General features: G+C 46.6%; 1 protein-coding gene across 1 annotated transcript in view; it reads left to right on the forward strand.

Moving 5' to 3' along the window:
• The window catches only part of LOC136673744 (phospholipid-transporting ATPase ABCA1), a 184,525-nt gene that overhangs the window by 5,633 nt on the left and 154,956 nt on the right, over nt 1-23,936 (forward strand). The window contains 5 exon segments of the mRNA XM_066649438.1: nt 92-219; nt 8,729-8,856; nt 10,442-10,639; nt 21,293-21,379; nt 22,325-22,529. Coding sequence (XP_066505535.1) covers nt 92-219; nt 8,729-8,856; nt 10,442-10,639; nt 21,293-21,379; nt 22,325-22,529 — 746 coding nt within the window.

Here is a 23,936-nt window from a genome sequence, read left to right on the forward strand (position 1 = left end):
ACTAGATCTCTAGAACTTGCAAGCTTTTTGGTAGTCTTAACACAGTTGTTGATTGTTTGTTGTTTGTTCTCTTATTTATCTTAATTTTCAGTGTTGCCAAGGCCTTGATTGAGATCCAGTCCGTCCTGGCTGACTCCACCCTCTTCTCCAACCTCAAACTCCTTTCCACTGACATCAACCAATGGGCATCAATCCTTCAGAAGTCCAATGCAGCCAATGGTAAGGAAGAGAAAGGCACTGGATTTTCATTCTAGACGACAGCAGGGCAATTTCACAGGAAGGCATGTCCTCTATAAAAGCGTCCTGTTCATGAATTCAGTATCAAAGCTCTACATTTAACGGATTTTTCCCTTTATGCGAGAAGATGAAAGAAGAAACATTGTGGCCAAAGGCTTTTGTCATTGCTGGACAAAACTTTCCCGTAAAATCCATCTCACGTATTTCGGCTGTGACTTATTAGCTTCGACAACCACAGAACGCTTACATCACTCTCTGGCTATAGACCAGAAATCAGCCTCTGTCTGTTTCAGAGCGCGTGAAATCTGTCTGTCAACTTCAGCATTGGATACACAACAATAAACAAACAATAAACAGAGGAAATGATTTCACTCAGAGACACACTTTATTAGAAAGACCCCCTTCTACTGACACTCACTGGCCACTTTATTAGAAAGACCCCCTTCTACTGACACTCACTGGCCACTTTATCAGAAACACCCCCCTTCTATTGACACTCACTGGCCACTTTATCAGAAACACCCCCTTCTACTGACACTCACTGGCCACTTTATCAGAAACACCCCCCTCTACTGACACACACTGGCCACTTTATCAGAAACACCCCCCTCTACTGACACTCACTGGCCACTTTATCAGAAACACCCCCCTCTACTGACACTCACTGGCCACTTTATCAGAAACACCCCCCTCCTACTGACACTCACTGGCCACTTTATCAGAAACACCCCCTTCTACTGACACTCACTGGCCACTTTATCAGAAACACCCCCTTCTACTGACACTCACTGGCCACTTTATCAGAAACACACCCTCTTCTACTGACACTCACTGGCCACTTTATCAGAAACATCCCTCTTCTACTGACACTCACTGGCCACTTTATCAGAAACACCCCCCTTCTACTGACACTCACTGGCCACTTTATCAGAAACACCCCCTTCTACTGACACTCACTGGCCACTTTATCAGAAACACCCCCCTCTACTGACACTCACTGGCCACTTTATCAGAAACACCCCCCTCCTACTGACACTCACTGGCCACTTTATCAGAAACACCCCCTTCTACTGACACTCACTGGCCACTTTATCAGAAACACCCCCTTCTACTGACACTCACTGGCCACTTTATCAGAAACACACCCTCTTCTACTGACACTCACTGGCCACTTTATCAGAAACATCCCTCTTCTACTGACACTCACTGGCCACTTTATCAGAAACACCCCCCTTCTACTGACACTCACTGGCCACTTTATCAGAAACACCCCCTTCTACTGACACTCACTGGCCACTTTATCAGAAACACCCCCTTCTACTGACACTCACTGGCCACTTTATCAGAAACACCCCCCTTCTACTGACACACACTGGCCACTTTATCAGAAACACCCCCTTCTACTGACACTCACTGGCCACTTTATCAGAAACACCCCCCTTCTGCTGACACCAGCTGGCCACTTTATCAGAAACACCCCCCTTCTACTGACACTCACTGGCCACTTTATCAGAAACACCCCCCTTCTACTGACACTCACTGGCCACTTTATCAGAAACACCCCCCTTCTACTGACACTCACTGGCCACTTTATCAGAAACACCCCCCTTCTACTGACACTCACTGGCCACTTTACCAGAAACACCCCCCCTTTAACTGACACTCACTGGCCACTTTATCAGAAACACCCCCCCTCTACTGTCACTTACTGGACACTTTATCAGAAACACCCCCCCTCTACTGACACTCACTGGCCACTTTATCAGAAACACCCCCCTTCTACTGACACTCACTGGCCACTTTATCAGAAACACCCCCCCTCTACTGTCACTTACTGGACACTTTATCAGAAACACCCCCCCTCTACTGACACTCACTGGCCACTTTATCAGAAACACTCCCCTCTACTGACACTGACACCCCCTTTCTTTTGAAAAAGTGGCCAGTGAGTGTCATTAGAAGGGGGGTGTTTCCGATGAAGTGGCCAGTAAGTGACAGTGGGGGGGGGGGGGGGGGTTCTGATAAAGTGGCCAGTGAATGTCAGTAGAGGAGGGGTGTTTCTGATAAAGTGGCCAGTGTGTGGACGTACATGGTTAGTGGTTGTAATAGAGTGGTGAGTGAGTTCAGATTCCCTCTCGTCCAGGAGCACAGTGTTTCTGCTGAGTCACGCTGGTGCAGGATGTCATCGTGTGAAGTGGCCAACATTCGTCCCGGCAGCCCTCTGTGTCTAGGACCACAGTCCAGAGAGAGAGAGAGAGAGATAGACCCCCACCCCGGCCCTCGGAGGGCTAATTTATGGAGTCATTTTTGATCTGGAGTGGCAGACCGTTTATCCTTCTGTTCTGCTGTGTTCGTTAGGCTAATTTAGTCTAATGATATTCAGATTTCTCAGAGACCTCATTTGCGAACGGGCGGAAAGGGGTCTGCATTGTTGGACTCCCGGCAAGCACTCCAGGTTGGATTTGCATTCTGGAGGTCGTGAGCTCGTAATTTACAAGATTAAATTCATCAGGAGATCTGAGAGCGCATAATTAACGAGCGCCGGTGTCTGCGACACTGCGACGGGGAACCGTCCAATGGGAGGGTGGTGCTGAAAAGAGGCGACCAATCACAGGGAGGCGATGCTGTGCCGGCTTGAGTGAATGATTAAAGGCTGAGGTGACGGCTTCAATCTAGCTCCAAACAGTTCAGACAGAGGCCACAGTGAGACTGTGTGTGTGTGTGTGTGTGTGTGTGTGTGTGTGTGTGTGTGTGTGTGTGTAGGGGAAAGACATGTCGACCTCGTGTTCGTTCTAGCTGATAGAACTGTTCTGATGATAATGGAGCTGGGGATATTATCTGCAGTAATGCAAACACTAATTACGCCACCACCACGTCCGGTAGCGGCCTTTCCCTGTCTCATAGTGCAGCTCTAATTAGCGCTGCTCTGTGTGTGTGTGTGTGTGTGTGTGTGTGTGATTACTTCAGCCAGGTGACATTTTCGACAGCCAGAGCCCAGCGCAGATCTCGTGTGCTGGAGCCGAAATGCGTTTATCTGCAAATCTGTCAGAGACATCCATCTCTCCGGCTTGTTTTCAATTACACACGCTGTGTACGCCGAGGGTGGATTAGATGTGAAATGAAAAAGCTTAATTGGCTTCCAGGGCGGAGTGGAGCTACACTCGAATACAGGCGCAGCAAACTGTTCTGGAGGATCCTGTGGTGCTAGAAACACTATTGATGAAAGTTCTGATGAAAGAGTGAGTGTGTGAATGAGTAAAACTGTCCACAAGTCTGAGTGTGAGTGATTAGACGAGTGTGTGACACTGTCCCCTGGTGTGTGTGTGTGTGAGTGCCTGGGTGAGTGTGTGAAACTGTCTCAAGGTGTGAGTGTGTGAGTGAGTGAATGGTGAGTGTATGAAACTGTCTCCAGGTGTGAGTGTGTGTGAGTGACAGGGTGAGTATGTGAAACTGTCTTCAGGTGTGAGTGATTAGGTGAGTGTGTGACATTGTCCCCAGGTGTATGTGTGTGTGTGTGAGTGCCTGGGTGAGTGTGTGAAACTGTCTCCAGGTGTGAGTGTGAGAGTTACTGGGTGAGTGTGTGAAACTGTCTCCAGGTGTAAGTGTGTGTGAGTGACAGGGTGAGTGTTTGAAACTGTGCACAGGTGTGTGTGTGTGTGTGTGTGTGTGTGTGTGTGTGTGTGTGTGTGTGATTGAGTGAGTGAGTGACTGGTTGAGTGTGTGAAACTGTGTACAGGTGCGTGTATGTGAGTGTGAGAGTTACTGGGTGAGTGTGTGAAACTGTCTCCAGGTGTAAGTGTGTGTGAGTGTCAGGGTGAGTGTTTGAAACTGTGCACAGGCGTGTGTGTGTGTGTGTGAGTGAGTGAGTGACTGGTTGAGTGTTTGAAACTGTGTACAGGTGTGTGTATGTGTGTGTGAGTGAGTGAGTGACTGGGTGAGTGTGTGAAACTGTGTACAGGTGCATGTATGTGTGTGTGAGTGAGTGAGTGACTGGGTGAGTGTGAGTGTATGTGTGAGTGAGTGAGTGACTGGGTGAGTGTGTGTGAGAGTGACAGGGTGAGTGTGTGAAACTGTGCACAGGTGTGTGTGTGTGTGATTGAGTGAGTGAGTGACTGGTTGAGTGTGTGAAACTGTCTCCAGGTGTAAGTGTGTGTGAGTGACAGGGTGAGTGTTTGAAACTGTGCACAGGTGTGTGTGTGTGTGTGTGTGAGTGAGTGAGTGACTGGTTGAGTGTTTGAAACTGTGCACAGGTGTGTGTGTGTGTGTGTGTGAGTGAGTGAGTGACTGGGTGAGTGTGTGAAACTGTCTCCAGGTGTAAGTGTGTGTGAGTGTCAGGGTGAGTGTTTGAAACTGTGCACAGGCGTGTGTGTGTGTGTGTGTGAGTGAGTGAGTGACTGGTTGAGTGTTTGAAACTGTGTACAGGTGTGTGTATGTGTGTGTGAGTGAGTGAGTGACTGGGTGAGTGTGTGAAACTGTGTACAGGTGCATGTATGTGTGTGTGAGTGAGTGAGTGACTGGGTGAGTGTGAGTGTATGTGTGAGTGAGTGAGTGACTGGGTGAGTGTGTGTGTGTGTGTGTGTGAGAGTGACAGGGTGAGTGTGTGAAACTGTGCACAGGTGTGTGTGTGTGTGATTGAGTGAGTGAGTGACTGGTTGAGTGTGTGAAACTGTCTCCAGGTGTAAGTGTGTGTGAGTGACAGGGTGAGTGTTTGAAACTGTGCACAGGTGTGTGTGTGTGTGTGTGTGAGTGAGTGAGTGACTGGTTGAGTGTGTGAAACTGTGTACAGGTGCGTGTATGTGTGTGTGAGTGAGTGAGTGACTGGGTGAGTGTGAGTGTATGTGTGAGTGAGTGAGTGACTGGGTGAGTGTGTGTGTGTGTGTGTGAGAGTGACAGGGTGAGTGTGTGAAACTGTGCACAGGGGTGTGTGTGTGAGTGAGTGAGTGACTGGGTGAGGGTGTGTGAGTGACAGGGTGAGTGTGAGTGAGTGGGTGATTGGATGAGTGTGAGTGTGTGTGTGGGTGAGTGAGTGACAGGCTGAGTGTGTGTGTGAGTGTGTGTGTGAGTGAGTGGGTGATTGGATGAGTGTAAGTGTGTGTGTGTGTGTGTGTGAGTGAGTGTGTGTGTGTGAGTGACAGGGTAAGTGTGTGTGGGAGTGGGTGAGTGAGTGTGCAGTGCTCTGTCCAGGGCGTGTTTCTGTTTGTAGCCTGCGATTTCGGGTTTGACTCTGGACTACGACCCCGACCTGGATGAAGTGGTTAGAGAAGATGAATGAATGAATGTATAAACTAATTCTAAAGAGCTGTAATGACAGAAGTGTGATTCATCATCACCCCATTGGTCCGTCGTTATTCCTCCAGTGCGTTAGTCCTGCGTAATACTGAGATTTCTGGAACTCAAAGAAAAGCCGTGTGTAAACAACGCGGCCCATGTTTCCGTTTGCACAAACGTTGCAGAAAGAAATGTCTCATTAGCTTCATTTCGGGACCAAATGTTAGCTTCATTGTCTTCTTTCTGGGGACTGATTTTTCCTGGTGAAGATTCTGACACTGCCAAGACATTTGGTCCTCGCAGCGTGAGTGAAAACCAGCACACAAAGCCATGAGGAGCGCTCATTGTGTTTGCACAACAGTTGCACAAAGAAATTCCTAATTAGCTTTGAGCATGTGTGTGTGTTTGTGTTTATACAGTTTTTGTTTTACTTTGTTTTGGGGACTGAATATGTCCATGAAGATTGTAACATATGCTGAGGAGGCTCACACTCTCTCTTCCACACACACACACACACACACACACACACACACACACTTAAAGCCACAAGGACCAAACTTTTTGTTTATGTCACACAATAGCTGCACAAAGAGATGCCTAATAAACATTCAGCATGGCGTGTGTTTGTGTGTGTGTACCAGGAATATATCACATTGTGGGGACTTGTCTTCCTATTGTGGAGCACCAGCTGGTCCCCACAATGCTATCATTACATTTTAAGGTGAAGATATGTTTTAGGGTTAAGGTTAAGCTTGTAGTACTTAAGGAAAAGTAATGGTAATTCTACAAAATATGAATGGAAGTCTATGTAAAGTCCCCACAATTTACAGATACAAGATTGTGTGTGTGGAATTGAATATGTCTCTTTGTTGTTTGCTTATTTTTTAGCGGGGATTTGGTGTGTGGTTATTTTTGACACAATTGGCAACGAGAACAAAACCCAATACTCAGTCCTCACACATTCACATGCATTCATTTAAAGTCCCAGTGAATGTAGGAACCCTCAGTCTGTCCTTGTGTGAGTTAACACTCCACCAAGCCACAGAGTAAAGGTATTTAATGCGTAATGCTGCTCTTCAGCTCAGACAAGTTAGAGATACAAGCATTGAGGTCTAACCATATGGTGATTTTGATAGTTCCACTTCTACAGAGGCCCCCAGAGCACTTAGGGAGTCTTTACTGACCTCACAAAGGACCTCTGTTTAATCTGAAGGATATTCAGTACAGTGTCCCTGTCACTGCAGCCAGGCATTGGGATCCTCACAAACCACAGGGACAGCGCCCCCTGTTGGACGTGCCGTCACCACCTCCAGCACCACCCAAGCTTAACTAGGAGGAGGAGGAGGAGGAGGAGGAGGAGGTCTCCCTTCCAAGAACTGACCCACACCCTTACAGCTTCAGTGGATCTGCAGGTGCTGGTGGTGCTCTGGCTGCTGCCGCTGCAATCAGAGTCTCTCTCTTAAACACATACAAATCTGTAGCAGCTGGAAAACACAAGGGGAAACTCAGCAGCACTTACAGTACTTTATTTAGTAAGAAGTTGGCAGTCGCAGTAAACATAGTTAAGGACAGGGATAAACTCAACAGAGGAAATGTACGCAGTGTTTGTAATTGATATGTTTCTGGTTTAGAGCATTGACGTTCCCCATAAAGAGAGTAAAACAAGATTGTGTGTGTGTGTGTGTGTGTGTGTGTGTGTGAGAGAGAGAGAGAGAGAGAGAGAGAGAGAGAGAGAGAGAGAGAGAGAGAGAGAGAGAGAGAGAGAGTCGCCGTAGGAGGTTGAATCTGTGTGTTTCATTACAGCCCAACAACTCTTTAAAGGAATAACATGTGCTTAATAAGCCTCAGCATCTCCCTCAATGGCCATCTCAATATTCACATCCACCCACTCACCACACACACACACACAGCTAAACACAACCAACACACACCTCCAGCATTCTCCAGACAAGTGCATTGTATCAGAGAACAATAACCTGGATAGAATAAACAAAGGAAGCCCCACCGGCGCGAGAATATTAACTCCGCGTGTCAGACATGTTTGATAAGGCTTATATTCTGCAGATGTGGTTAGCAACTAATTATCAAGTCGTTTTGAACCTCGATGACTTTTTACTTCAGGTTTCATTAAAGACAGATTTGACCGAGAGTGAGTACAGCCCTCAGTGAGGTCTTCAGTGTCTGTGGAGAGGAGAGGTGTGTCTTCTTCGTCGTCGTGTGATTTTATAGCCACAAAAATAGCTCCTTACACCGTGTGATTATTTGGACGAATAGAAATGGCTCACAGACACAAAGAGAACACACCACACTCCTCACAGACAGTCACCCGGAGGAAACCCACGCAGACACAGGGAGAACACACCACACTCCTCACAGACAGTCACCTGGAGGAAACCCAGGCAGACACAGGGAGAACACACCACACTCCTCACAGACAGTCACCCGGAGGAAACCCACGCAGACACAGAGAGAACACACCACACTCCTCACAGATAGTCACCCAGAGGAAACCCACACAGACACAGGGAGAACACACCACACTCCTCACAGACAGTCACCCGGAGGAAACCCACACAGACACAGAGAGAACACACCACACTCCTCACAGACAGTCACCTGGAGGAAACCCACACAGACAAAGGGAGAACACACCACACTCCTCACAGACAGTCACCCAGAGGAAACCCACGCAGACACAGGGAGAACACACCACACTCCTCACAGACAGTCACCTGGAGGAAACCCACGCAGACACAGACAGAACACACCACACTCCTCACAGACAGTCACCCGGAGGAAACCCACGCAGACACAGGGAGAACACACCACACTCCTCATACACACACACACAGTGTATCCACCTCAGTCCCTAAGCCAGTGCTGCCACCAATTATCCCCTACTGCATCATCTGAACACAGCAGCTGTCCTTCACACTGTGTGAATATTTAATGAAGAATGGACCAATAGAAACGCTCCAAAATGACTCTGAATTAAATGTTTTTTGCACTGACTTCCATTGAAGGTTAAGGAGGTGTTTTCCTGTAAAGTTCCTATTTTGGAGATAATTTTTTTTCTTTGGACAATGACGACATATAACTAATCACTGTTTAATTAAACCTGCTGTTGATATAATGTTGACACTGTTCTCTTATATGTGTGGTTCTCTGTTTCTGTTTCTCTGTGTGTGTGTGTGTGTGTGTGTGTGTGTGTGCATGAGAGCAGGTCGATCGATTCCATTGCGCAGCGTGCTAAAAGATAATGAGACGTTCTCTGAGTACCTGAGGAGCAACCTGTCACTGCCAACACAAACAGTCCAGAGACTGACAAGTGTGAGAGTCCGACTCAATCAGGTACACTCCAGTAAACACACAACAAACACACCCTCTCTCTCTCTCTTTCTCTCTCACACACACACACACACACACACACACAGAGAGTGATTGAAAGATAGAGTTTAGAAACCTATAAGCTTAGAAACTTTGAGCAGTTCTTTAAAATGAATTTTCCATCTCCTATTTCTACACTGTAATGTTGTCAAGGCCAGTCCCCTCCTGCTGTTTGGGTGGGGTTAGTTTTCAGGAGGCGGGGTAATGAGATTCTGGTTCTGGTTTTAAACTCGAAGCGGGGACTTTTTGGGCTTTTAGGGTGTTAGGGTTTTCATTTCCTGTTCAGTCCGTGCGGCACACATCGGCTGGAGGAGTTCAAAGCGCCGTTATGATCCACGGACGTATCATTCCTCTTCAGGTATTTTCAGAACAACCAGCCGTTTAAAGGGCAGAAAATGTCAGATCATCTCGGCTCTACACGACAAATTGATGTGTGATGGTTGCAGGAGACAGATGCCGTGAGTGCCGGAGTGTTTGAGTGCTCTCTGTCGGGCGTAGAGGGCTCTCCAGGGCTTTAAAATCCTGAAAGCTGTCATTGTCACATGCTTGAATTGTATGTGTTGTTTATACACACCATGTCTTGTAGTGTCATGTGTGTAAACGTGCTGCTTTAGACATTAGTGACACTTAAAGTTTCAGTAGGCGTTTTCAGCAGTTTGGCTGTCTGTTGTTGTAGTTCAACTACCTCGACACCAGAGGCAGCACATCCCACATCTACAGTGCACTCGTCTCTAATGCAGCAGAAGCTCTCTAGTCCGTCGTAGTTGTGTGATTGTTGCAATGTCGTGTCAAGCTGTGTTTAGCCTATTATTATCATCATTATTATAAACATTATTTAATTTAGTTTATTGTTGTTTTTTTAAGCACTGTGGTGCAGCAGGTAGTGTCTCTGTTACAGCTGCAGGGGCCTGGAGGTTGTGGGTTCGAGTCCCGCTCTGGGTGACTGTCTGTGAGGAGTGTGGTGTGTTCTCCCTGTGTCTGTGTGGGTTTCTTCCAGGTGACTGTCTGTGAGGAGTGTGGTGTGTTCTCCCTGTGTCTGCGTGGGTTTCCTCCAGGTGACTGTCTGTGAGGAGTGTGGTGTGTTCTCTCTGTGTCTGCATGGGTTTCCTCCGGGTGACTGTCTGTGAGGAGTGTGGTGTGTTCTCTCTGTGTCTGTGTGGGTTTCCTCCGGGTTCACCGGTTTCCTCCCACAGTCCAAAAACACACGTTGGTAGATGGATTGGAGACTCAAAAGTGTCCGTAAAGTGAATGTGTGAGTGTGTGTTGCCCTGTGAAGGACTGGGGCCCCCTCCAGGGCTCCAATTTGTTTATTTTTTGTATTTATCATTGTTTTATTCATATTTTGAAAACAAAATATTTTAGTTAGAAATATTGTTATTATGTTTGTTATTATTAATATTTACATCTAAGGACTGGCGCCCCCTGTTCCTGCCTTGCACCCAGTGATTCTGGGTAGGTTCCAGACCCACCATGACCCTGAACTGGATAAGGGCTGCAGACAATAAATGAATGAATGATGAACACTGGAATTTCTCACTGTTTTCTGTAGTTACCTGCGCTCGCCACTGAGAACAACCTTCACTCTGCACTGTGTAGCTCCACCTCCGTCGAGCGCTACCTGGAGTTCAACTCAACCAATCAGAAACAGGAATTCCTCAACATCACATGCTCCCTGACACCCAATCAGCTTCTCCAAACCAGAGACGCTCTCATCCAAAATCTGGACAACAGAAAACTGGCTGCTGCAGTGAGTAAACCTCAGACACACATTACAGTTCCCACACTGGACGCTTTATCAGCAACACCTGCCTTCTACTAGAAGACAGCGTGTTTAAATCACTGAGCAGTTCACCCTTATGTGTGTGTGTGTGTGTGTGTGTGTGTGTGTGTGTGTGTGTGTCAGACACTTAACTAACCAAATGATAAGACAAGGTATTCCTTGAAAAACAAGAAAGGCAATTTGAGCTTCTAAAGCTCTGAGGCTACTGAGGAATAGATTGGAAACAGATTATGAGAGAGAGAGAGAGAGAGAGAGAGAGAGAGAGAGAGAGAGAGAGAGAGAGAGAGAGAGAGATGCTATAAGAGTGTTCAACTACAAAAATAATCCCCAGAACCACAACATTTTCCATTTTCAATAATTCGGGATCTTGCTTTTTCTTTTCGGGAGTAAACTCAGGAGCTCATTAAAAGCGAAGAACACTTTTTATAAATTTCAGAAGAGAACACCAAATGTTGAAAAGCATGAACTGAGATGGGGATACTGCTCTATTCCTGCTCAGTAGGGGGTTAATATAGATTTCTTTTTTGATGTTTGGAATCACTTAAGGTGGGAATGTCTCCAAACTCAGGAGACGGCTAACTGCGTTAGCGACAGTGCTACAAAACTAAACAACTCGAGTTACACATGAGCTTCTGTGGTGTCTCAGTGAATAAAAACCAACAGACCTCAAACACACCGTTCCACCTTAAAAAGTTTAGAGCTGCATTTCCCCACAGTTGCAGACGTTCCCTTTAAGGTAGAAGTCTTCTCAGTACACTTGATATTTTCAGGAACCGTTTTTCATAAATTCCAAAGACATGTGTCTGGTTTCTACTGACCTTCTCAGACTCTTGAAACCTTCCCCAGAAGCTCAGGGATTTTTAGAGTTCTTTCCTCTTCAGGATGTTTTTTTTTTTTCACAAATTCTAGCTGAAATTTGTAGCTGTATTTTTACAAGAACATCTTTAAAAACCAGGAACTGTTCCTCTTCATTAATTTTCAGCGACACCTGCTTCACAAACTGCTGGACACTTTGGGAAGTGTTGCTAAAATGTAACCGAGTCCTGGAGCAAGTTTGTTCGGAGTTGCAGAAGAGGACGTGAGATGCGTGGAAATGTTTGGAGCGTGGCACTTGTCAACTCACTTCTCATTAATGTACAAAAAATAGAGAATAGCTCAACTTCCCATTGCTCTCCCCACCTTCTTCGCCTTCACTCACAATTCGCCACAATCTCCTGCTCTTCACTGCTGCCAGCCTTTACAGAAACGAACGAGAGGCAAAAAGAGAACTGCCTCACTGCAGCGTGAATGCGGCGCTAGGGGCCTTTATTCTTCAGGAGCTTCCTTTGAAATCAGTTCAGCCGAGGAAATATTTTCTTACGAATGAAGAACTCTTTCAGAAACCAAGGAGCTTTTAGGTTTGAGGGACCTCCTCAAGAACCCAGGACTGATATCATTACCATTGCTTGGGCTGTAGTTAGTAGAACCTTGTCGGTTCCAGTTACAGAGTGGCTACTATTTTGCAGAACCTCCTCATCTGCGCTTTTTAAGGATCGTTCATCCATCCATCCATTATCTGTAACCCTTATCCAATTTAGGGTCGCGGGGGGTCCAGAGCCTACCTGGAATCATCGGGCGCAAGGCGGGAATACACCCTGGAGGGGGCACCAGTCCTTCACAGGGCAACACAGAGACACACACATTCACTCACACACTCACACTTACGAGTCGCCAATCCAACGTGTGTTTCTGGACCGTGGGAGGAAACCGGAGCACCCGGAGGAAACCCACGCGGACACGGAGAGAACACACCACACTCCTCACAGACAGTCACCCGGAGCGGGAATCGAACCCAGAACCTCCAGGCCCCTGGAGCTGTGTGACTGCGACACTACCTGCTGCTCCACCGTGCCGCCCAAGGATCGTTCAGTGAACTGTAAAATAGCACCAAGAAAAAGTGAAGTGATGGAGCTGTTTACCCTCGTGTTGATTTCCAGAATGGTCACGGTTAAGAAAGTTCAAAGCAGAAACTTCTTCAGGAGCTTCAGGAAAGTTCCAGAAGTCTTTTGTTTCTCGAAAGGTGACTTGCTTTTAACACGATGGCGATAGAAAGACTGAGAGGAGGGAAACTGAGACAGACTGAGACCCAGAGAGAAGGAGAAAGAAGGTGATAAGAATGAGTCCACTCTGTTCTGTCCAGCTGGGACATGTTTAAGATAGGTGTGAGATTGTGGGTTCGGCAGGTCATCTCCGAGTGGAGATACAGGGCGCTCCAACCCAGCAAAGCGCCTGAGTACTGCATTCTCTCAGTCGAGGAGGAGAGGGTTAATCCAGGATTCACAGTTTTAAAGATTTAAAGATGTAAAAGTCTACGATTGTGGGTGAACGCAGGTCTAAGCTTCAAGTCCTTTAAGGTGGAATGGTGTGTTTGATGAAAATAATGACTGTTGTTGGTACGCAGCTGAAGTGTAACTCATCTGTAAGTGTTTATTCACTGTTTGAATTACCACAGAAACTCATGTGTAACTGCAGGTGTTTAGTTTGTAGCACTGTCGCTAACGCAGTTAGCCGTCTCCTGAGTTTGGAGACATTTCCACCTTAAGTGATCCGAAACAGCAAAGATAGGTCAATATTCACCATTGATAAGTCAATGGTGGCAAACCAAACAAATGAGCAGCAAGGCGCCGGGTGAACAGCTCGTTTTGTTCGCACCAGAACAAGCAACACGCCGACTATAAAAAATGTGGCGGTTAAAGCAAATATGACTTTTTTAATGAGAGGAGCATCACACAGATCAGAGCCTCAAACGCCCCCAGTGACCTTCAGAAACACAGCTGAACTCCCGTGTCGTTCTGGAGACTGGGGGGATTCAGTGTGGCGTTTAGTTGCAGTGTTTACAGTAAATCTTTAAGTTCATTATCACTCTGACTCAGTGAATCCATTTCTTCTTCCTCTCCCAGCGCTGAGACGAAACCTGTGTCTGACTTCAGTGTGAATAGGCCTCAAGACTGTTATTCAGTTTAAGACTGTGCATCACCTGCACTGGTCCAAATCAGATTCTCTAACATCAAAACTGGTATAGAGCCCACATTGCCGATGTTCTGGACATGTCCACAATTAAAATCGTTTTGACGGTCTGTTTTCGGACCTTCTCAAGGACGTTTGGGAGAGCGGTGGAGCCATCCCCATGTTTGGTGTGTCCCCAGTAGGTATCGGCTCATGAGGGAGGGTTCTACTAAGACGTTCTATGGTATCTGGCAACCGTTCTTGATGTTTGTTGAGGAATTGGAAGCAGACAGATTGACAAAGTCACTGGCCCTTTGTGTGAATGTGTGTGTGTGTTTTGGACTACCCTACTTACATGACAGGTACTGACACCCAGCATCACACTCGGACATCGGCGTAGATTGCTGCATGATGGCAGAGTCCTGTTGTCATTTTGCTCTCGTTTTTTGCAGTTAGAACAGTAGCTGGGTTTCTGTCCAAAACTTTCACAAATGTTACACACGGTAAAGAAATGACGGAAGAAGTAAATGCGAATAGGAGTTTCCATCCACTGTACGTTTGAGAATGAACTTCAGATGACGTCGGCCCCGAGAGATCTGAGTGGGTTTATGCTTTGATCGATTTGAACGAGTAAAGTCGTTTGTATCAAAACCTACTTTATATTAAAATAAAAAACGTGACGTAATGTTTATCTATTGGGGCGTCTGTGCGGTTTCCTGAAGTCTCACTGTGGGCGTCTGTGGGTCCTGAAGTACGTAGAGGTTAGACGAGGAGAAGTCTGTTGAAAGCCTGTGGTTGCAGTGTCACTCCAAGCCTCTGGGGGGCGCTGTGTCCGAACTGAACCTGCTGAAACATCGTTTATTGGAAAAACCCTTTTCCATCGCCCTTTTGTGCATTTGCATTTTAAAGCGGAGATTTATTTTTGCGAATTTTGGGCCTTTTCCAGTCCATTGCGTTCCACTAACGTCAGAATTAAACTGGATTTGCTGTTGCCATATTATTAACCCACGTGTAATTATATCTCTGTTGTGATTGGCTGCTGGGATTCACACTGGTAGTGCCTTCTGTTTGACTCACGGCCTATAAATAAATACTTGATTTGTGACATCACAAAAGCAACACATTTAAAACTAACTCTTGTTAAAGTCCTTTATATGAAGAGGGAAAGTGTGGTCTCCAGTGATAAGAAAAATAAAAATATAAAGAACTTAAGGCCCTTAGAGGGGGACAAGGCATGTTTTTCTGACGGTGCACCTGGAGGTTGATGCGCAGGTTTAGCATAACTCTGAAATCCAGAAGACGTGTCCTTGTCCGTGACAAACTCATTGCCAGATCATGTGCGGAGGGAAATCAGCGAAGGTTGAGGCAGGAAACGAGGCTTAAACACACTAAAGGGTTTTAGGGAGGCAGTTTCAGGTCGGCGGTGGGAAATCTGTGGTTTTTTGAGGCGTAGACGATGCCGCTGAAGTTTGTTTCGCTCTCTGTGGGGAAGCTGAAGCCAGCAGATCCTTTCATTAACGGTGACGTTCTTCTGCTGGAGCGTCCGGAGGGACTCTGCTTCTTTTTCGGCAGCCTCTGCTGCGGCCCACGTTTTAAATCCCTGCCCCAGAGGCAGCGGGCAGCCGTTACAGATGTCAAGGACCAGCGGACAAGCTCTCAATTTGGGCTCGTTTTCACATGTCATGCCAGAACACACTCAGCCCTGTGGCTTCCACCAGAGCCTTTCCTTCTGTGGATGTTTCATTAGGAAACATCGGCCGGATTAAAGAGCCCATCGTCTATGATTTTCTACAATTTTATTTTTCTCCCTGAGGTCCACTCTATTTTTTTTTTTTTTTTTGTGGGCGTTTGCAGCATATTTTGATCATTGCTTGACCATTTTCTGACTTTTCTTTATCCTTTAAAATAAATAAGCAGCGGTTTTCGCCTCTAAAACTGATCAATGTAAATGAGTTTTATTTTCCTGTGCTTTTCCTCGTTCTAAAAGCAGCGCAGGTCCAAATAAATGGAACAACTCAATGGAACAAATCCTGAAATCCTTTGAAACACTGGAACAAGCCAACCATGGCCACTCATTTCAGACGTGTGTGTCCTTTGGAAGGCCTTGGCAGTTCAACTGCTTCCTGACCGTCAGTAACAGCACGGCGTTTAATCGTCTTTTTACAAATTTTAGTTCCAAACCTGTCCTCTGGTTGGACAAGAGAAATCACCTAATCACTCACAGCAGGTTTAACTCTGCACACATCACTCCGCTTTACAGATGTGTTTGATTAACCCTTCATTAATCTTTATTCAGTGTGTCCCTGTAGCGCAGCGTTTGTCTGTTACCAAAAGGTTGGTGGATGGAACCCACCCAGGGACGTCTATGGCTCCGTTTTATGGGCGGCAGGTAGTGTCTCTGTCACAGCTCCAGGGTCCTGGAAGTTGTAGGTTCAAGTCCCGTGAGGAGTGTGTTCTCCCTGTGTCTGCGTGGGTTTCCTCCGGGTGACTGTCTGTAAGGAGTGTGGTGTGTTCTCTCTGTGTCTGCGTGGGTTTCCTCCGGGTGACTGTCTGTGAGGAGTGTGGTGTGTTCTCCCTGTGTCTGCGTGGGTTTCCTCCTGGTGACTGTCTGTGAGGAGTGTGGTGTGTTCCTCCTGTGTCTGTGTGTGTTTCCTCCTGTTGACTGTCTGTGAGGAGTGTGGTGTGTTCCTCCTGTGTCTGTGTGGGTTTCCTCCGGGTTGCAGCTGCCTGCACTAATGTAGACTTACACAAAGCAGCTGCCTGCACTAATGTAGACTTACACAAAGCAGCTGCCTGCACTAATGTAGACTTACACAAAGCAGCTGCCTGCGCTAATGTAGACCAACACAAAGCAGCTGCCTACGCTAATGTAGACCAACACAAAGCAGCTGCCTACGCTAATGTAGACCAACACAAAGCAGCTGCCTGCGCTAATGTAGACTTACACAAAGCAGCTGCCTGCACTAATGTAGACTTACACAAAGCAGCTGCCTGCGCTAATGTAGACCAACACAAAGCAGCTGCCTACGCTAATGTAGACCAACACAAAGCAGCTGCCTACGCTAATGTAGACCAACACAAAGCAGCTGCCTGCGCTAATGTAGACCTACACAAAGCAGCTGCCTGCACTAATGTAGACCTACACAAAGCAGCTGCCTGCACTAATGTAGACCAACACAAAGCAGCTGCCTGTACTAATGTAGACCAACACAAAGCAGCTGCCTGTACTAATGTAGACCAACACAAAGCAGCTGCCTGCACTAATGTAGACCAACACAAAGCAGCTGCCTGCACTAATGTAGACCAACACAAAGCAGCTGCCTACGCTAATGTAGACCTACACAAAGCAGCTGCCTGCACTAATGTAGACCAACACAAAGCAGCTGCCTACGCTAATGTAGACCAACACAAAGCAGCTGCCTGCACTAATGTAGACCAACACAAAGCAGCTGCCTGCACTAATGTAGACCAACACAAAGCAGCTGCCTACGCTAATGTAGACCTACACAAAGCAGCTGCCTGCACTAATGTAGACCAACACAAAGCAGCTGCCTACGCTAATGTAGACCAACACAAAGCAGCTGCCTGCACTAATGTAGACCAACACAAAGCAGCTGCCTGCACTAATGTAGACCAACACAAAGCAGCTGCCTACGCTAATGTAGACCTACACAAAGCAGCTGCCTGCACTAATGTAGACCTACACAAAGCAGCTGCCTGCACTAATGTAGACCAACACAAAGCAGCTGCCTGCACTAATGTAGACCAACACAAAGCAGCTGCCTACGCTAATGTAGACCTACACAAAGCAGCTGCCTGCGCAAATGTAGACCTACACAAAGCAGCTGCCTGCGCTAATGTAGACCAACACAAAGCAGCTGCCTGCGCTAATGTAGACCAACACAAAGCAGCTGCCTGCGCTAATGTAGACCAACACAAAGCAGCTGCCTGCGCTAATGTAGACCAACACAAAGCAGCTGCCTCCTTTCATTACAACAGCGCCACCTCCAGTGTATACTGCTTAACCACAACTATTACCCTGAGCTGAACTGTCTGCAGTAACAACACTCCGCATCACTTCAGTGGGAACGTTGTGAAATCAAAGCAGTGCAGAATTCCTAGCAGGCAGGTTTCCACAGACTGTATCAGAAAGAGCATGAATTTCATAGTATTTGAAGTCCTCTGATGAACCCTGCACAAGCAACCGGCTTTGAATTTTTCACGGTTGTGACTTCACACACCCAGGGCTGTTTATTTTCCCTGTATATGGACTGCGTGGACAGTATGTGTTGAAATTTTAATGGTGCTTACATGGTACATCAAAGTCGTTTATTTCAATAAAGCGAGGAAAATTCAGTTGGCTATGATAGGGGCTCTTTAAATCTGTCAAAGTGATGGAGCCTGGCCTGGAGCACCAGCCACTGATGGATAGAGCCTGCTGTTCGGAGGGGAAAAAAAGAATGGAGCCTTGATCTCCGCATCTCAGATGGCCGCTTTCTCTTTATTAGTCTGGAGAAGGCGTCCGTGGGAGCGATGCGCTGATGAGTGCAAATGCGCCCGTGAGAAGCGGATGGGGGATTTTTAGCCGCAGCTCTTGCCTGCGGTAGCTTTCTTCCAGCGCCAGTGGGGTTTAAGTAGTTTATTCTGAAGCTGCTGAAATGTAGAATGGTTATTGCCCTGCTAGCCGTGCGTGTGGAAGTGTCGGGGTAATAGGGCACTATTCAATTAGCGGCTAGAGCTTACTGTGATTGTCTGTGAAGGAGAATGTGGCTGCTAGCGGCTTATGGTGTCTGTAGACTGACTTATAGTGTGTGAGTGAAACAAGTTATTGCACCCAGATACAGTGCGTTCATACATACACACACACACACACACACACACACACACACACACACACACATCAATTAGTCAAATTATTATTACAACCTCCTTGTTTCTACACTCATTTAACTGCACAGCTCACACTGACGTGGTGGTGGTGTGTTAGTGTGTGTTGTGCTGGTGTAGAGTGGATCAGACACAGCAGTGCTGCTGGAGTTTTTAAACCCTGTGTCCACTCTCTGTCCACTCTGTGAGACACTCCTCCCTCGTTGGTCCACCTTGTGGATGTAAAGTCAGAGACAGTAGCTCATCTGTCGCTGCACAGTGTGTGTCGGTCGTCGTCTAGTCCTTCATCAGTGACACAGGCTGACAAAGTATGCAGAGCAACAGGTGGACTACAGTCTGTAATTGTAGAACTATAGAGTGACCGGAGTGGACAGTGGAGCTCAGAGGTTGTAGAAACACAGTTACTTTAATGTTCTGGAAATGTTTAAAGCAGAAACATGTTTTGGATATTCTATTTCTGAATACTTTAATGCTAGTTTCCAGTAGCGCATCTATGTAATGTGCAATGTTACGTTAGCATCAAGCTAATAAGGGTTGTGTCTCATTTTACAGCTACTTAAAGGGGCCATACTTTCCCTCTTCTCCACAGTGGAACACAGTTCTGGTTCTCAGTAAAATGTCCGTTTCCGCAGTGTTCTCCCCCTGTGTAAACAGCCCTGTTCAGAACGCCCGCTTTCAGCACCTGTTCCTTTAAATGATAACGAGCCGCTCGCTGTTCACCCCGACCCCGAGCGCACAGCAGTGAGGAGCGAGGAGCAGAAGCTCTGGTTTTTAGCCGTTTTCACTCTGTTCTCTTTCTTCTCTGTTTTTACTCAGTGCTCCTATTTCTCTGCGCTCGTTGTGTGTGTTTTGTTGAGTTTAACCTCGTCTTTGCGCTCTCACATAAACGTGGGTCCAGCGCTGTGATTGGACAGACTCAGACGAGGGGGTGGGGTCATTCTAAAGTCTCTGCACCTGACCTCAGAATCAGAGCGACTCGTTTTATCCCAAAAAATTGATTGGATGGATAGTTATTTAAGTCAAGAAAGTCCGGTTAGAGAAAGTCTCTCTCTCTCTCTCACACACACACACACACACACACACACACCTCAATACATAAGCTGATCTTGTTTAAGCTTACGCTGCTACAGCCAATCTTCACAGTATTTTGTTGTTGTGTGTGTGTGTGTGTGTGTGTGAATGTCAGGGGTAAGCTTGGGCCTGGATTAACACTCTCCAGATTGAATAAAGAAATGCCAATTGGGGCTTAAACTCCAGCTCAGACACACAGCCCTCTCCTAAGCTTCAACACATCCAGCAGAGCCGGACCCCTCACAACCACTCATCCCTCCACTTCCTCTCTCTCTCTCTCTCTCTCTCTCTTTCTTTATTTATTTCTTTCGCTCTGTTTTTCTATCTGACTCACTTTCCTCTGTCTTTTTCTTTTGCCATTTTCCTCCCTCTCACTCTTTATTTCTTTCTCTCTCTCTCTCTCTCTCTCTTATGTTCTCTCTCTCTCTCTCTCTCTCTCTCTCTCTCTCTCTCTCTCTCTCTCTCTCTCTCTCAAGGTCAGTGAGATTGAATGAACAATCTGTGGCTTGCTGCTGTAATAATAGGACACCTGGGACATTAGGGAGGTTTGAAACCTCTTAATGTTCCCACATCGCTGCACGAGCTCAAATAACCCAAACCGTCCTGGACCCTGTAGTAGACTATGATCCTTAAACCCCACTGTTCACAAACTGCCCTCCAGTGACACACAGTAAACACACAGTTCCGAATATCATCACCGTCTCTTCGTATCTCCATTCCTGTCGACGTTACACTGTGTGAAAATGTCATGAGGACTGGCCTTCATATGTACCACATTTATTCATCAGACCACATGGAGGTGGTGTTACTGGGTCCAACAGGGGGCACTGTTCCTGTGGCCTGTGTGGCTCTCAACGTCTGAACTAATGAAACAGTTCTGTCTTTTGGATGAGACTAAAACCGAGGGCCTCTCTGTGTTCAACAAAGACCCCGGGGCAGTTCCTGGAACAGAGTCGGGCTGTGACCCTAATGTGTGGCTAGATCTGCCCCTGTTGTCACTCTCTCTCTGTCCGCCGAGGCCAGCCAACTGCCCCATAGACACCCAGAGACGCTGAGCGTCCGATGGGCGGGACAAAGCCCAGCATTTATCCAATGACTCGTCTCGTTTCGCTGCTTCGCTATTGAACTCTGTGGACACTGTTTAAAGCACCGTGAAGCTGCGGGAATGATTGAGAGGAAAGCCGCGTCTTTACCAGTGATAAGAAGCTGATTCTGAACAAAAGTTGAGCGCGTTGTAGTGCATATTTATTCAATGACACGTACACAACAGTATATATTTGATCACTTGTTTTTTGACATTTTAGGGGAAGCTGAGCTTCTCTTGCAGTCTTAGAGCAATCGCCTCTGTTCCAAAGGCACTCCATTGGTGGGTTTTATACCTCTCTTGCTGACAGTTGGCATTGGGCCCGGGTGTGGCTCCTATTTCTCTTCAGTGTTTCCTGTGTAGATTATACCCATCTGTGTCCACTGTGATCTCGATAAACTGGCTGCAGTCACTCATTATAAAAGGGGGAGACTAGGTGTGTTAAGGTGTAGTTCGGGTCCCTGGGTTTTAACCAGTTCACACTGACACCTTTACAATCGAAACGTTCATATGGCTTTGATTTTGTGGTCCAATCCTCAGAGCTGTCAACGGTGTGGAGGTAGTTAATGCAGTGCTTTATCTGTTGATTTCAGCTTCCTTTAGCTCTGAACCTGAACCCGGCGGAGACGGCAGCTCTTCTGTTAAAGACCAGCGGTCATGCAGGTCCCGTGGCCAGTCAGGTGAGCTCCACACTCTGAACTGGATAAAGGCTTACAGACAATACACTGCAAAAAATGTGATCTAAACAAGTAACTCTTACTTAAATCTAGTGTAAATTCCTAGTGTTACTCATTTGAAACGTGTTGTATGAATATAATAAGATTATTCATCTTATTTCTAAGAAATACAAGGCTGAGCACCGCACACTTCCAGTTTTTGTTGATTCTTATTGTAAAAGAGAATGGAGATTGAACACTGAAAACACACATCTTGTTTTGTTTTTTTTTTGCAGCATTTGTAAAGAAATGAAGGAGAGTAAATCCCATTTCATTTTGTCTCTGCATTTGTCAGACTCTCTAGAATAAACACGCCACTTTGAAAAGCACTCTCTTTTTCCTCTGTCACTCGAGGTGATGAATTCACCTGCAAATCAAGGCTGTGTTTGTCCAAAAATGTGAGGATGCACCTCCCATCAGTGTTGAAAAGAAGGGATTTTGTCCTCAATTCAAGGTTTAAATATGAATAAATAAAAGAGAAAAGAGTGGAAAGAGTCTTGGGAAAGTACAAAAGGTTCTAGTGTCTAACAGGTGCTGGAAACTGTAGTGAAGCTTGAGCTGTGTCTTCACTTACAGAGGAAGCCAGCATCATTAAGAAACCGAGAGAGGCTTAGTGTGTCTTTAACAATGGGTGGAAGTTACAGGGAAAAATGTTCTATTGATTTGAGATAACGTATTAAAACGTGAATTGCACTGAATCATTTCGAATCGCTTACGTAACTTTCCTAAGCTACATAACTAGCACTAATGTAAAACTCATGGATGCCACATTTCTATTAATACATTTGGCTGACATTCTAATCCATTCTAATTTTTATTAGCTCTAAATCCACTCGAATGTACTGTTAGGCGTCTAGCCCAAGGTGCAGTTTGGAACATACATTTCTCTCTCTTTCTCCTTCTGCCCAGTTGTCCAAGTTTCAGTCCTTCACCTTCCTCAGTGCAGTGAATGCCCTTGACTTCCGCTCCAATCCCTTCAGCAGTTTGACTGCGTTGATGTGTGGAGGAGATTCAGGCTCCAACGTTACCAACAGCAGCAGCTCCAAACCTGGCTTTAAATTACCAACTCCATCCTCATCTTCACTCAACTCCAACTCAACCCACAGCAACTCCAGTGAGTATCTGAGCAGAGTGGTGTGTTCTCTCTGTGTCTGCGTGGGTTTCCTCCGGGTGAATGTCTGTGAGGAGTGTGGTGTGTTCTCTCTGTGTCTGCGTTGGTTTCCTCCGGGTGACTGTCTGTGAGGAGTGTGCTGTGATCTCCCTGTGTCTGCGTTGGTTTCCTCCGGGTGACTGTCTGTGAGGAGTTTGCTGTGTTCTCCCTGTGTCTGCGTGGGTTTCCTTCGGGCGACTGTCTGTGAGGAGTGTGGTGTGTTCTCTCTGTGTCTGCGTGGGTTTCCTCTGGGTGACTGTCTGTGAGGAGTGTGGTGTGTTCTCACTGTGTCTGCGTGGGTTTCCTCTGGGTGACTGTCTGTGAGGAGTGTGGTGTGTTCTCTCTGTGTCTACGTGGGTTTCCTCCAGGTGACTGTCTGTGTGGAGTGTGATGTGTTCTCTCTGTGTGTGTGTGGGTTTCCTCCGGGTGACTGTCTGTGAGGAGTGTGGTGTGTTCTCCCTGTGTGTGTGTGGGTTTCCTCCGGGTGACTGTCTGTGAGGAGTGTGGTGTGTTCTCCCTGTGACTGTGTGGGTTTCCTCCGGGTGACTGTCTGTTCTCTCTGTGTCTGCGTGGGTTTCCTCCAGGTGAATGTCTGTGAGGAGTGTGGTGTGTTCTCCCTGTGTCTGCATGGGTTTCCTCTGGGTGACTGTCTGTGAGGAGTGTGGTGTGTTCTCTCTGTGTCTGTGTGAGTTTCCTCCGGGTGCGCCGGTTTCCCCCCACAGTCCAAAAACACACTCAAAAGTGTGAATTTGTGAGTGTGTGTGTTGCCCTATGAAGGACTGGAACCCTCTCCAGTGGTTCCTGGTAGGCTCTGGACCCACCGCGACCCTGAACTGGATAAGGGTTACAGACAATGAATGAATGAATGATTCTGTAAAAAACAATGTAACAAATAAAACTACCACGAAAATAAAGTGAAGAAATTTTAGTGCATATAAACAAAAGACTTAAATACTTATGCAAAAATACCCTTAAAAACCTCACAGTAAATAAGCAAATGCAAAACAGATGCTAGGCTAGAGTCAGTGTCTTTCGTCTGCTAGGGTTAGAGCTAACACTAGACGAGTTCTCCTTGCTGCATTATTGTCTTTCCTCAAACTCAACTTGATGCTTCTGCTTGAGGTGGTGAAACAGATTAGTTGTGTTTACACCTTTTGTTGTTACAGGCTTCTTGCACATCTTATATATTACAATGTTGTTGTTTTTGTGTTTTTATACTTTATAACCAAATCACACAACTGAAGTGGCTCTCTTGTTTTCATTCACTGTCTGTAAGCGCTCATCCAGTTCAGGGCAGCAGTGGGTCTGGAGCCTACCCGGAATCACTGGGCGCAGGCAGGAACACACCCTGCAGGGGGCACCAGTCCACAG

Source organism: Hoplias malabaricus, chromosome 2 (genome assembly GCF_029633855.1).
Source record: "Hoplias malabaricus isolate fHopMal1 chromosome 2, fHopMal1.hap1, whole genome shotgun sequence".
NCBI lineage: Eukaryota > Metazoa > Chordata > Actinopteri > Characiformes > Erythrinidae > Hoplias > Hoplias malabaricus.